Below are 14,771 nucleotides of genomic sequence, written 5' to 3'. Positions count from 1 at the left end.
GGAAGGGATGCTCTGGGGGGAGAGGATGGCCTCGTTTCGTGCGCCAGCTTACACACTTGTCAACAATTCGCTCAAAACAAGTATTAGCTAATATTGTAACGTGTAGCAATTTTCATTGCATGCAGTGTTTTGGATTTCGGGTTGAGTATGGCTGTTTAATCCAGGTGAGAATTGTATCAAATGGGATCTTCAGTTATTGGATGACACTGAATTCAGAAAGAATATATCCATCTGTGGTCACCGGGCCCATCAGCAAAGCAGACCGTGCACGTGCAAGGCTTCACGGGGCATGGAGGCTTTGAATGCAGCACCAGGCTAACTAGAGTCTTATTTCTTTGTTTTGGTTTTCATAATCCAGTTCAATACTCCGGGGTTTCACATTCTCCAAAAATTTAATAATGAGGATTGATATTTTCCTACAGTATACAGCTCTTCTTTCTCACAAGGATTCATGCTTATTGACTTGTGATTTCTTTTCTTCCTGTAGCAATTCCTCTGAAGTCAGAATTAGCTTATGGGATTTTTGATAAGGGCCAGGTCCGCTTCTGGCTGCAGGCTGAGCACTTATCACCAGACGCCACCTACCGCTTTATCATTAATGACAAAGAAGTCAGTGACAGCGAGGTGAGTACATGCGTGCGTGGCCCCTGGCTTTGGAGATGGCCAGGTATTACTTGGGAAGGTCAGTTCCTGAAAGTCAGTATTCTGGGTCTGTTTTCATCCCTTTTCGAGCTGTAGAAGTTGGGGTGTAGAAGGCTGACAACATGAATGAGAGGTTGTTGATTCTTGCAATGTTCAGAGATTTGGTCTCGGTCAGATGAGAGATCAGGAGGCCTTTAAATCCAAGCCTGTTGGAATTAAAAAATGACAAACTACGTTTAGAGACTTGGTGTTATGAAAAGGTTCAGGTTACCTTGGGTGGCGGTTATCCTCAATGGATCAGTTTATTCACTCTTGATGACAGTTTTGAAGGGGTATATTTTTGCCCTGATGTGAGCAACGCCTCCCTAGGCCCCCCTCCCACTGAGAGCTCCCCATGGAAGGCGTCGGCTGGGAAATTAGTTTCTGCACCTTCCCTGAGCTTTTAGGCTGCCCCCTTGGCCTGGCAAATCTGAGCAGAGAAAAATGTGTAGGATGCTATGATACAAACACTTGGCCCTTCTTTTACTTCTAATTGTGTAGAATGAAGCTTACAAATATTACAAGGATTCCTTTTTTGCCTGTGGAACATTGTGTTTCCATATATGTCCCCTTGTCTAATTATTACAGCACAACGGGGAACCCAGTTAAAAGACGACCTGTTTGATGGAGCCTTTCTTTGTTGTTCAGCGGTGCCCTTGGGGTCTCTCACATCCCACCATCTTTACCCCCTCCGCTCTCTTTTCCTTGATACCCAATGCATCGTGTCTACTTAGCTATCCTACTGAGTCCTCAGTGCTCAGCGGTGTGTCTGCTGCATGGATATTAACGGGATGGTTGAGATGTAGGGATTGCTCATGCCAGGCGCACGGCCCACTTACTCTCCCTCTGAGCTGGGCGCCTCATCCCTAGTCTGGCCTCTGTGTCTGATGGGTTTTTAGTAAAGCTTGGTTAGACAAACGTCTCTCAGGAAGAAATCGTGTATGGACGAAGATTACGTGAGTTTTCTTATCCAGTCCATCTTCCCCATGAGAATGATGACATCCTTGAAGAACTGTACAAATTGGGGAGTTGGCTAGTAAGTAGAAAGTATGCGGTTTCCTCCTGGCTGCCAAAAAGTCCACAGTATAGATACTGTGTACGGAAGAGCATCGCATGATCAAGGTAATTGGAGACATTTTCTTTGAGCAGAGATCATGCTACAGAATGCAATGGAATTTAGTGTACTTGCACTTTATTTGTAGAACATCTTTTGATTGACATTCCTACCTGCTGTGGAGAGCTTGCTTTAAAAACGGATGTCTTTGCTACCCGGCTCATCGTTTGGAATACGGCTGTACTATTTCATTCCTTAATTAGCAGTCCACAGGTGACTTTTCCATGTGGAGATTGATGGTATTTTGTGAAAGTCACATAATAGCCATTGAACATCATCTCACTGCATAACGGCAATTGCTAGAAGCCTGATTCTTTTCTCAAACCTGCCCAGAGCCTGCAGTGCAGAAGCTGAGAAAATGGAGAAGGCTCTGGATTGTTAAGAATCCGGCTGGTGAGCGTGGTTCCTTCTCACTTCTCAGACCTAATTAGAGCAGGTTCCTAGAGGCCTCTACTCACAGATGTTTGATGGGGGCGAACGTCTTACAGACCCAGAGCAGCACCGTTGTCTGATCAACTTGAAATTTGCTCCCCGTATTCAAAAGCAAATACTCAAAACTGCAAAGAAACTCAAGGACCCTGGCAAGGTACACCTGTTGCAGCCCTCAAGACTGCTGTTCCTTGTCCAGCCCCCAAGAACTACCGGAGTCTCCAGGGAGCGAGCAGTGTCCTGCTGCCGTAATCAGGAGGCTTCCTGTAATCGGTACCGCCTCCTGCAATGGCCTCTCTCTCAAAACGTAATCTGAGCTCATGCCTTCTCGTTCATTGATCTCTCTCTCTCACTTTATATACACCAAGTTCCCATCGAGAAAAAAATCTAAGGGATGTTGTACAAGTACACAGTGTATGCTTTACTTACTTGAAACAATATTGGAGTTTCCGATTTCCAGGTGATTTTTTTTATGTTTCCTGGAAGTCAGGGCCTGTGGGCAGGGGTGGGCTTTATTCACTTAAAACCTGAAAGTCATATTTGATCAAGCAGAACCTCAGGCATCACGTTAACCCTTGGGACCCCAGACACTCATCTTCCTTTCCCCGTGGATGGCAGCTTATAGTCTGCAGATTGTTTTTGATTGTCCGCCGTAGCCTAGAAAAATGAGATGTAAACTTGCCCTCCTGGAGCTTATGCCAGAGTTGAAGAAATGCAGCTTCAATCAGAGAATGATATAGAAAAAATACAGAATGAAGAGCGTGTTAAAACAGTACAGTGAGGGCTTCCATGGTGGCGCAGTGGTTGAGAGTCCAATGCTGGGGACACGGGTTCGTGCCCTGGTCTGGGAAGGTCCCACATGCCGCGGAGCGGCTGGGCCCCTGAGCCATGGCCGCTGAGCCTGCGCGCCTGGAGCCTGTGCTCCGCAACAGGAGAGGCCACAACAGTGAGAGGCCCGCGTACCGCAAAAAAAAAACAAAAAACAAAAAAACAGTACAGTGAGCACCGATTCAGAGAAGGCGGGGTGTGTGGAGAGGCTAGAGTAGTTAGGGGAGATTTCAAGAGCAGTGGTCTCCTGGGTTCTCCTTCGGAGGAGGAATGCAGAGAATGGGCCCCGGAACAGGTGTGCCCTGCAGCTTGCACACGGGAGAGCTAGCACGGTGGGGGGCCGGGGGGCAACGAGGGTGGGCTGACCAGGGGAGTGGCCACGGGGCATCTGGGAAACACACTTGAATTAAACGGAAGGGGTCAGAAGGCAGAGGTGCCGCTTCCAACGTCAGGCAGGAGGGTTTAGAAACGATGCCCGATGCTTAGGGAAGCGGGCTTAGGGATGTTGAACAATGGTGCTATTTTGCTAATAGTCATCTTCTCAGCTCTCTTGTGACACTAGCATTTGGAATCCAAAGTATAAATGTCACCTGAAAGAGAAAGAAGAGCATTGTGAAAATAAATACACAATGATGTGTCAGAAAAAGGCCGATCTCACACATGTTCTGTTAGTTACCCGCAGATAGGAGTTCTTTGTAATAGTCTCTTCCAGGTGAGGGCTGTAGAAGGAGTGCAGGTTCTCAGGGCAGGGAGTGGACTTTCCTCCCGCTTGTCCTGTTTGTTGGCTGCTGGCCACAGGTTACTGGCGACGACTCGCTCATCTCACCCCACAGCCCCACCTTCCTGGGACGGCTCATTACTCGGGCTGGGAAGCCTTTGCGTAAATCCCAGCTGGGCTCCTCTGAAAGGAAGCAGGAATGCCTGCAGGAAAGGTCACCAGCAAAGGCTGTCATGCTTTTGTTCATTCTGGGTGTAGCGTTGGGGGGTCCAGGCCAGAGGAAGCAGCCCTCCTGTGGTGGTGTGAGTGGTGCTCCTGAGGGGAGCCCCGGTCCCGGCGCCCCTATGCTGTCCTTGCCTTGAATCACGGCTGCATCGAAGACGAGTCATTCTCTGGATGTGCTCCTTCGGCCTCCCTGACCCCTGCTTGATTGCAGATATCGTATCCAAGGGTGGAATAAGACACGGTCCATTCGCAACCACACGTCTGTCTCTGTAGCTCATCACAGGCGGTGAGAGTAGAGTCTGAGGGAGACGTGAGCTCTGGACGGGCGGCACCGGGAAAGGGTCCCCATTGGAGGCTGCCCGGATGGGAGATGCAGAGCCTGGGCACCTTCAACCCTGGTGCTGGTGGCGGTGTTGAGTAGGGGGTGACCAGTCGTGATGCCCGTGTCCCCAGAGTCCCTGGGACTGAAGCCCTCACGGCTGTGGAGGTGGTGGGTTGTTGCCTGTGGTTTTGTGATCGGACATGGCCAAGGGCGCCCCGTTCTCTTTTCCCCCGTGTGCTGAGTTATCTCGCATCAGGTGCACGTTCCCGAGGAGTGTGCAGACTTTCTGCTGGGTTCTTTGTGTGTAGGTCACTCCCCACGCAGACCTAGGGCTTCATCGCCGAATGTCCCTCATTTGCTCTTTGGTTCACCGAGAGGTTCAGTGGCTGAAATTTCTTATTGTGTGTTTTTTGGGCACCATGATCCCTTAAGATACAATAGTTGATGCAACTGTGAGGTGCCAGCGGGAAAACTGAAGGGAGGAATTTCACGGTGGAATTCTCCCCTTCCTTCTGTGCTCCCAGACACACAGAATCAAGTGTGACAAGTCAACTGGCCTCATCGAGATGGTGATGGATCAGTTTACCATCGAAAATGAAGGCACCTACACTGTGCAGATTCGCGATGGAAAAGCCAAAAATCAGTCTTCTCTGGTTCTCATTGGAGATGGTATGCCGTGTGGAAAGTCTTCATATGTCTGTAAAGGAAAATTCAAAGCAAATTCTTTCGACCAGAGAGAAGCAAATGTATTTCATTTCTATTTGTTTCTCCTTAAATATTGGATTTAGCATTCAAGGCTGTCCTAGAAGAGGCTGAATTTCAAAGAAAGGAATTTCTCAGGAAACAAGGTATGTGGTTGGCTGGCTTCCCCACCACTAGCACAAGACAAAGGTTTAGGATTTGAGCATTTGCTTGGAGCAGATCCTACTTAATGCCAAACAACTCTAACTTCAATTTTAAATGATGGAGAAGTCAGACCACTTCTTAGCTGTAGAAGTTTGGATAGTTTTCTCTTCTTTGACCTTTCCCTTTATTTCATCTGTATTTTCTTCTTGCTTCTACCTTGAAAAGCCCTGGAATCTATTGTTGAGTGTTCATGTTTTCCTGCAGTGATAAGGAAAGGGTGTCTCCATTACATGTCCAGATGGAGTCCAGTGATTGTGACAAAAAGGAATAAAGAATGGGGGTGGTTGGGCCTCCCTGGTGGCGCAAGTGGTTGAGAGTCCGCCTGCCGATGCAGGGGATGCGGGTTCGTGCCCCGGTCTGGGAGGATCCCATATGCCGCGGAGCGGCTGGGCCCGTGAGCCATGGCCGCTGAGCCTGCGCGTCCGGAGCCTGCGCGTCCGGAGCCTGTGCTCCGCAACGGGGGAGGCCACAACAGTGAGAGGCCCGCATACAGCAAAAAAAAAAAAAAAAAAAAAAGAATGGGGGTGGGTGAGTTGGGGGGATTATTAGGAGAAATGGAGAGAGGGCAGTAGACCCAGTTCCAATAGCCAGGAGCTTGTTATTTTACTTAAAATTGTGTGAACTTTTCAACTTTTAGATGTTTTAACTTTAATTACAAACAATACTTTTTAAATATATCGTTTTAAAAATGGATATTAAAAATAAATAAGTAAAAAATAAAAATGCATATTAACTAGATACAAAGGGAAATGGATAAATTTCAGAAACTGAACTACAACCCAAGGGTTTATTTGAAAAAAATTTTTTATATGGGATTTCTATAGTTTTTGAAAAGAAGTTAGAATACAGCTTTTAAAATATAAAGTGAAGACATTAATTTTATTGTTTTAAGTAATTTTTATTTTTAGTAGTCAAAAATATTTATTTTACTCATTTCTACAATATGATTTTTTTTCTACAATATGATTCTACAACTTTGTAGGATGTATTTATATGGAAGAAATCAATAAATACTTTCTAAAACTGCTTTGTATTTTTGTGTTGAATGTATTATTAGCATATGACTTCTGCATTTATATTAAGTAAAAATGATATTTTTGAAAGATATATAAATTAATCTTTGATTTCAAATGCCATATAAATATCATGTGTTGACATAATTGCTAGGTCAAACTGCTTTTTCTTCATCTTACCTCAATTAGTTCTCCTATTTTAAAGTTTTTCTATACTATGCTGTTGGATGTTGTTAGACACATGTCTTGAGAAAAAAATATAATATTTCATTATTCTTCCTTCTAAAGAGCGATAGCTATTAGACATCACTGAGAAGGAGAGATCAGACAGCATCATCCAGCTAGAAATAGAGATTTCAGTATGAGTATTGCACACACTGACTTCGGAGCCCTGGAAATTAGTTTTATTAAATTATCTTGGTTTCAGACTGAACAGCTACTTTCTTCTGCCCAAAATGCATTTGTATGTGTGTGTGTATATGTATACATGTTTTTCCTTTATTTAAACTTTTTTCCCTTTTCCCCGCCAGGCCCTCATTTCGCTGAGTATCTGCACTGGGATGTTACAGAAGACTGTGAAGTCCGGCTGGTCTGTAAGGTGAGGAATCGGTTCTAGCCAGAAGAGAGTGAGACTCCCATTCTCGTGATGGTGGAGACAGTCAGGAAGCAGCTACGCTCAGATCACAGTGGTGGTGAAGCGCAGGGGGTTGGATGAGGGGCAGGTGGTACTCAGACTTTCAGTCTTGTCTGTGGTCTTTGTCAACAGATTACAGGGGCAACCAAACGAAGATTCAGGTAGGTCGTTTATAAAATATTTATTTAAGATTTCAGTAAGTGAACTTACGGGGAAGAATGCTATGGTGAAATTTATCTGGTAATTTCTATGCTGCTCATATGATTTCTTTAGGAAATAAAGGGTATGTTTGGGGAATAAGATGCTCTTAAGTTTTTGTTTGAGCAATTCAGTAATAAAGTAAGCCTGAATTACTACTAACTATAAAAACCTGTATTTTGGGGCACAGACTTTAAGTTAATGAGCCCCTGCTCTATGGCTGACTCTGTAGAAGAAGAGGCTGTGGGGAAAGCTCGATCGTGCATCATTTCTGTTCCCAAGCTACTCACAGACAAGAGAGAAAAACAAGCAGACAAGTCAACAAAGCGGAGAATCCTGAGCTGAGTGCGGGGGGATGACTGAGAAGGGTACAGGTCGACGAGGGTGGAAACCACTCCCACAGGCTGAACCGTGAACAGCCGCGTGGGAAACTAGGAGCCGAAGGATTAGAGGGTGAATTATGAGCCGGCCGCTGTGGAGAGCAGTATGGCAGCTCCTCAGAAGTAATGGGTGCAATTACTATGCGATCCAGCCTCAGATAGATACGTGTGCACCATGATGGTGGCCGCGCGATTCACAGTAACCCAGTGTGGAGATGGCCCAAGTGCCCATGGATGGATGGATAAACAAATGTGGTAAATTCATGGACTGTCATTCAGCCTTAAAAAGGAAGGAAATCCGGGGCTTCCCTGGTGGTGCACTGGTTGAGAGTCCGCCTGCCGATGCAGGGGACATGGGTTCGTGCCCCGGTCCGGGAGGATCCCACATGCTGCGGAGCGGCTGGGCCCGTGAGCCATGGCCGCTGAACCTGCGCATCCGGAGCCTGTGCTTCGCAACGGGAGAGGCCACAGCAGTGAGAGGCCCGCGTACCGCAAAAAAAAAAAAAAAAAAAAATAGAGCTCCCATACGATCCACCTATCCCACCTCCGGGAGTCCATCTCAAGGGAGTGATGTCACTGTTGTGGAGAGATGCCTGCACCACGTGTTCGTAGCAGCATTGCTCACAACGGCCAAGACGTGGACACAACCAAGGAGCTGCTGACGAATGAATGGCTAAAGAAGATGTGACACACGCACACACACACGAATATTATTCAGTCATAAAAAAGATGGACATTCTGCCATTTGTAACAATATGGATGGATCTTGAGGGAAATAAGCTCAGTGAAGTAAGTCAGACAGAGAAAGACAGACGCGACATGATTTCACTTATATGTGGAATCTAAAAAAAAGTCAAACCTCATAGAAACAAAGAGACAAGTGGTGGTTGCTAAGGGGTGGGGGAGATGTTGGTCAAAGGGTACAAACTGCCAGTTATGAAATGAGTAAGTTCTGGGGTCTAATGCCCAGCGTGGTGACTGTAGCTAATAACACTGTATTATATACTTGAAAGTTGCTGAGGGAGTGACCTTGCGTGTTCTCACCGCTTACACATACACACAGTGGTAACCGTGTGAGGTGAAGGATGTGTTGCCTAACCTCATTGTGGGAACCATTTTGCAATATGTACGTCTCAAGTTGTGTACATTGTACACCTTAAACATACACGGTGGTAAATGTCAATGAAGGCAGTGGCTATGTTGTAGTCAGTTGGCTCTTTTTTCTGACAAGGGTGTCCTGAGTACATGCTCACAGTGGCGGTGGGACAAATAGGAATTCTGCTCCCCAAGTGCTCTGACATCCTCCTAGTGGTGTAGGCCCTCCTGTGAATATGTGATAATATTTTAAGTTCCCTGATCAAAGTGAGTCATAAGTCTTTAAACACAGATATTGGAGAAACTGAATAACTGTTGCTTGAGAGGTGAGTCTTTTGCAGTTTAACCCACGTAGCCTGCATACTCGTGTCCCATCACTCCTGTGATTCCGTGAACCTTCTTCCACATAGGTTTTTGCCTAATAATATTTTGGCAGGTGGTTATTGTTCTATTTACTTACATAACAAAACACATGGAGAAAAATCAATGTGAGGAAGTATTCATATTATAACTTTACAGAAAACCATCTTTTAAAAGAAAAGTTTAAGGCAAGAGAAACCTCAGTCATGAACGGAAGGAAATCTGGGAGAGAGATTTCTCACACACATCCAGTAAAGCTTTGGGGAGGGCGCACTCAGATAGTGAGAGTCGGGCAGGGCCCTGTGTCTCAAGAGTGATCCTGTTGTGACCTTTTCCTAGATACTTATGTGCATGTGAGGTGTGCATATGGAAAAAGTGGTAGAGGACTTCCCTGGTGGCGCAGCGATTAGGAATCTGCCTGCCAACGCAGGGGACACAGGTTTGAGCCCTGGTCCAGGAAGATCCTACATGCCGCGGAGCAACTAAGCCTGTGTGCCACAACTACTGAAGCCCGCGTGCCACAACTACTGAGCCCGTACACCACAACTACTGAGCCCGTGAACCACAACTACTGAGCCCGCGTGCCTAGAGCCCGTACTCCGCAACAAGAGAAGCCACCACAATGAGAAGCCTGTGCACCGCAACGAAGAGTAGCCCCTGCTCGCTGCAACTAGAGAAAGCCTGCGCACAGCAACGAAGACCCAACGCAGCCAAAAAGAAAGAAGGGGGGGGAGGGAGGGAGGGAGGGAGGGAGGAAGGAAGGAAGGAAGGAGGGAAGAAAAGAAAAAGCAAAAGCGGTAGAGACATTGCAGAGAGTTCAGAGAAGCAACAAATGAGTTATTTGGGGACAGAAGACACCCCCCTCCCCCTCCCCCCCGAGCTACAGGACAAATAAAGTAACTGAGGATATAGGTTTTAGAGAACAGAGGCTGAAGGTCATTGGAAAGGTTTTAATTTAGCACCCAAGGACCGACAGTGTAAATATCTTGGAAAATGAGAGTAAGAGGCCACAGTGCTGAATTAAGGAGGGGGAGAGTCAGGGACTGGCTTGGTGTGGAAACGGACACAAGGGAGATTTTGAGGTGTTAGGACAAAGGACATCGTCTGCTGGGATTGTTTAGCTTCGCTCCATCCTACCGCTGACTGTCACCACGTGGTCCTGGCTTCAGAAGGAAGAGCCTAACTCCCAGGCCAGCGGGAGACAGCCCTGCACTTACTCTGAAACATTTATGGCATTATTCCCCATATCGGGCATGCTGCTGTGCCCCGTTGCAAGTGCGAGTAGAACATTCCGGAGCCCTGCTGTCTGGGGATTGTCCCCCAGGGCCGTCACCAACGACAGCAACTGACATAGCTGCTAGGGGAAGTCTAAAATATGTTGCATTGCTACACTCTCAGAACTAATCACGTGCTCTCAATGTTTGTAAGTTATTTTTATTTTTATTTTTGTTATGCGGGCCTCTCACTGCTGTGGCCTCTCCCGTTGTGGAGCACAGGCTCCGGACGCACGGCTCAGCGGCCATGGCTCACAGGCCCAGCTGCTCCGCGGCATGTGGGATCCTCCCGGACCGGGGCACGAACCCGCGTCCCCTGCATCGGCAGGCAGACTCTCAACCACTGCGCCACCAGGGAAGCCCTGTAATTTATTTTTTGTCGCTGACGTCTCTGTTGTTGTGTCTGTATGGGATGTGAATGCAGAATGGTCCGTGTCACACAATTCAATGTGATCAGTACATTCCGATCCTACCGAGCCAGAATTCTTCTTCGTGGGACGTGTAGGTCAGAGCATGTGACTTGAGATGATTACTCATCTTTGGAATTCTGCAAAGCTGAGTTGTGAGTTCAAGCTTAGGGCAGAGATTGAATTTTGAGGAATTTTAGTAGCAGGAAAGTCCTCGTGCCCAGTGGGCTCGTTTTGTGTTAAAGTTTCTTTCCCCTGCGTCCATGTGTCTGCAATGTCATGTTGCCAAAAAAGCAGTCACTCAACAGTTTTATAGATCAATAATGATATTTTATATTATTTATAAATTTAAAATACACTGCTTACATCTTGTCTTTATTATTGACATCTCACATGAACCAAAAAACCTTGCACCGTCTAATTTCACGGGTTAGCACAAAGAGGAATCATTTGTTCTTCCGAATGGAACTGTCAGGGCTTAATTATTTTAGAAGCTGAAATTTAGAAATGTATTTGCTATTATTAGAACCGACAGCTTTCCCATGTGCTTCTGTCTGAGACTGTCTATAATAAAAACTGATTTTTTTTAGGTCTATGATTTCAAATCAGAGTAGACTTTTTTCTCATGGGCCACAGCGATTCACATTCTCAACATAAGATTCCTGTCTTGTAGGTTGCAAACACCAAGAAGGAAACCGTCTTCAAATGGCTAAAGGATGATGCTCTGTATGAACCGGAAAAGTTGCCTGATCTGGAGAAGGGGGTCTGTGAGCTGTTCCTACCAAAGGTACATTGTGTTAAAGAAAACAGATAGAAGCAAGATAAGAAAGTTCTCTCAAACAACCTGTGAATTCTGCATTATCTCCCAGTTTGCCTCCTGAATTTCCATGGTTTGCAAAGAGAACGTATTAGCCTGTATTACATTTTGTATCATGGCGTCAGTTTTACCTACATATGGGATGTGTTTTATTTGCAGTTGTCAAAGAAGGACCACGGTGAATATAAGGCAACCTTGAAAGACGAGAGAGGTCAAGATGTGTCTGTCCTTGAGATCACTGGCAAAGGTAGAATAAAACCTTCTTCCTTCTACTAAAAGGAAATCCATTCCACCAGCAGGATGAACCGTGTGATGAAGGCACAGCGTCTGTATCCTTAGTACATATTGTTTCTTCAGCGGGGACGCAGGAAAAGAAAATAGATTTGTACTTGAGTTGCATTCAAAGCTGTTTGAGTGTTTTAGAACAAGGTGTGATATTACTCTGGACTTCAGTGAAATGCCATCTCAGTCCACCTTCAGGAGCCAAGTTCTATCCTGTGACAAATGTATTAAAGTGATCGAAACAGTGGTGAAGAGGTTCAATTAAATGTACGTTTGGATTTATGTTGAGCACAATGTTCTTGTTCCTTGTTTAAAAAGTGAATAGATGAGAAGGATTTATCGCCACACGTGAGCCTTTGATGGATAACTATTGCCATTTTAATGTTTCATTTTTCAAATGAACGTCCTGATTTCCTGTATCAATTTAATTAAACATGAAAATGCTGCTGATCAAATTAGACATCGTAATGGTGCGTTTCCTTCTTCCTTTCAGTGTACGAGGATATGATTTTGGCCATCAGTAGAGTCTGTGGTAAGTAAATGCCTTCTAACTTTCAAGTCATTTTGGTGCTAAAATTGCTATTTCCTGAGAAGGGCATTTTCCACAGCTAATGGAACCACAGTGCATCTCCTTTGAACAGGCCCCAGATTCAATGGCAGAACAGTTATCTGACCGCCTCGGTGATGCTTTTTAAGGGGGTTTTCGGCATTATATGCAGAATATGTTTTTCTTAAAAAAAAAGAGAGAGACAAAACAAACTCAGTTTGGACTCCCTAATTAGCCACTTCTTGTAATTTGCCTTAGGTCAACTCCGATGATGCTTTGTCCATAATTGCTCTCAGCGTCTGCCTTACAAATGCTAAATAGCAATAATGAATTTTGAAGCCTCTGGTTTTGTGTCTGGTTTAATACATACTAAACCACTTTTTAGCTTTGCAAATAAATTCTTCCTCTCTATTTACCCTTCCATGGAAACTGTGAGAACAAAGATATTGGTTATTAATTTGATAATAATAGCTTATATTTGTAGAGGGCTTTCTGCTGATTATAAACTTTTACGGCTGTGGGCTTTCTAGAGATGACCTAATTGATATCATCAGATCAGGCACCTAAGGCCCGGAGCTGTTAGGTGGCTTAACCATGGGACTCTGGCAGCCAGAGTCAGGACCAGAAGCTCACATCTCTCCCAGGTCTGCGCTCAACTGCTGCCCTGTAAGGGTTTTGGTCATCCTTCTGGAAAACTTGTGACGTTGATTTTTTTCATCACTCTCTCAAAACATCCCCGTGAGGTAGACTGTTCCTTTTTGCTTTTGCTTGTCACATAGATGACCACATTTTGAATGAGTTTTACTGCTGATGATTATTAACGGGCCGAATGCCACTCTGTGGTGTACATGCCACTTTGCGAAGGTACGTTAAGCCACTTGAAAGGTGGCTTCACGCTTAATGCTCCATGGGATGACCTTGCGTTAAAGCATCATGTGACCCGTAACATTGGTGATGCGATTGATCGTGGTGTCTTGAAAAGTGAAGGTACCAGTGAAGGGGACAGAGAAATACAGAACGTAGTTTCCTATCGTATTCTCGTGATCTTGGGTCCCAGACGCCCGAGCCTGGAAGGACCACGTGCGTCTTACTGAGAGTTAGTGTGGTGGGCAGAGAGAAGGCACGGGACATGCGGCATCAGCAGTTTCAGCCTCTGTCCTCCCGAGGAGCCGGGCCCTGGGTCTGCCGGACGCTGCATGCTCAGTGCTGTTGCAGCCGGGAAGGAACAGGGCAAGCGTTACTTGATCTACGAGGGGGATGTGTTCGTAGCAAGCGGGGGCTTCTCCGCAGCCCGCGCGCACGGCCCGTTATCCCAGAGCTGCCCCGTCTTCCCGGCCGTCCCGCTCAGGCTGCAGTGGGCTTTCCCCGCAGCCCTGAGATGTCGTGGCCGCCTGGGGTGTCGGTCCGGGTGTGACATCTGTGGTTCCCACGTCCCCTTGCTGTATCCATCAGGGACCTCGGTCACCTCCATCCTCCGTCCTCTGACCTCTGACCTCAGGGAAGCTGTGCCTTTGCCTCTTCTGTGTCTTCTGAGAGCCCTTGGGGGGGCTGATGCCCAGGCACATACTCAGACACGCTCACACGTACACACACCCTCACTTCTCCTCCACCTGCCCCCCGCCCCCCAGGAATATTCTTAATCCTTGAAAATGCCATGATTCCTGCTCGGGTTCCAAGTGGGCTCTTGTCACCTGCAATCAGTGGCTTTTAGACCTAATGCAGCCCCAAGGTGGTCTAACGGATAGCAGACAGTGCTGAGCGTGCAACTCCTGAAACAGCCAAGTGAAGATGGGGACGCGTCGTCCGTGCTCTGCTGACAGTCACATGGACGCTGTGACGCGAGTTGCGGTCTCGCCATGCATGTTGGGTGCCTGGTGGCCTCTGCCTGTTGAACGAGGGCCCAGCTCTACCCGGGAGAGGCGTTTTGGGTCAAATTCTATAGTTCCATGGAGCAGCATCAGGCGTAATACTGGGTTGATGTAAGGTGTGCTTCTTCTGAATTTTCAAGTAGAGAGCCGTCAAAACAGTGTTTTCCTGTTTCCTGGAGCACAGAAACGTTCCCCTATTCGTTTTCTTGGCTTTTCAACCAAATTTCCCTTCACAGCTTGAGGGGGGGAGTGTGGGGAGATAGTGTTCCCAGAGCTTCTAGGACCGAACAGCCTCTGGGGTTTGCATGTTGGGAAGAAATCAGTGGCTCTTCTTGAGGGACCCCCCAAATTTTGTTCGAATTTCAGAGCCAACTAGAGGCTTTGGATAAATATGGGATCCTCACATCAGCCTCCCGGGCTCCCATCTTCCCGACCCTGGTCCCACAGAGAGGATCCTGCAGCGGCTTGTGGATGGCAGAGTGTAGGAGGCTTTCCTGCAGGAGGCTTTCCTGCCGGGTCAGCTAGCAGCCCACAGAACACAACTGTTTGTTCTTCGTGTCCCGAAGGTTAAAGGCTGTGCTTGGCTGCAAAGCAAACCTGCTGTTATAGAGAGAGTTAGGGTTCCTCAACCTCCTCATCCTTATAATAAGGAATTTGGACAAGGCAACGTCCA

The 14,771-nt window shown here is 46.6% G+C and overlaps 1 protein-coding gene across 1 annotated transcript in view; it reads left to right on the top strand.

The window, feature by feature from the left end:
* MYOM2 (myomesin 2) overlaps positions 1-14,771 on the top strand; it is a 72,952-nt gene that overhangs the window by 48,281 nt on the left and 9,900 nt on the right. The window contains exons 24-30 of the mRNA XM_060085960.1: positions 488-624; positions 4,842-4,986; positions 5,106-5,165; positions 6,767-6,834; positions 11,258-11,371; positions 11,561-11,648; positions 12,177-12,215. Of these exons, the coding sequence (XP_059941943.1) occupies positions 488-624; positions 4,842-4,986; positions 5,106-5,165; positions 6,767-6,834; positions 11,258-11,371; positions 11,561-11,648; positions 12,177-12,215 (651 nt within the window). The remainder of the gene's footprint in view (positions 1-487; positions 625-4,841; positions 4,987-5,105; positions 5,166-6,766; positions 6,835-11,257; positions 11,372-11,560; positions 11,649-12,176; positions 12,216-14,771) is intronic.

The sequence above is a fragment of the Mesoplodon densirostris genome, chromosome 20, assembly GCF_025265405.1.
Source record: "Mesoplodon densirostris isolate mMesDen1 chromosome 20, mMesDen1 primary haplotype, whole genome shotgun sequence".
Taxonomy (NCBI): Eukaryota; Metazoa; Chordata; class Mammalia; order Artiodactyla; family Ziphiidae; genus Mesoplodon; species Mesoplodon densirostris.
This window is presented reverse-complemented; position numbering and strand designations above follow the sequence as displayed.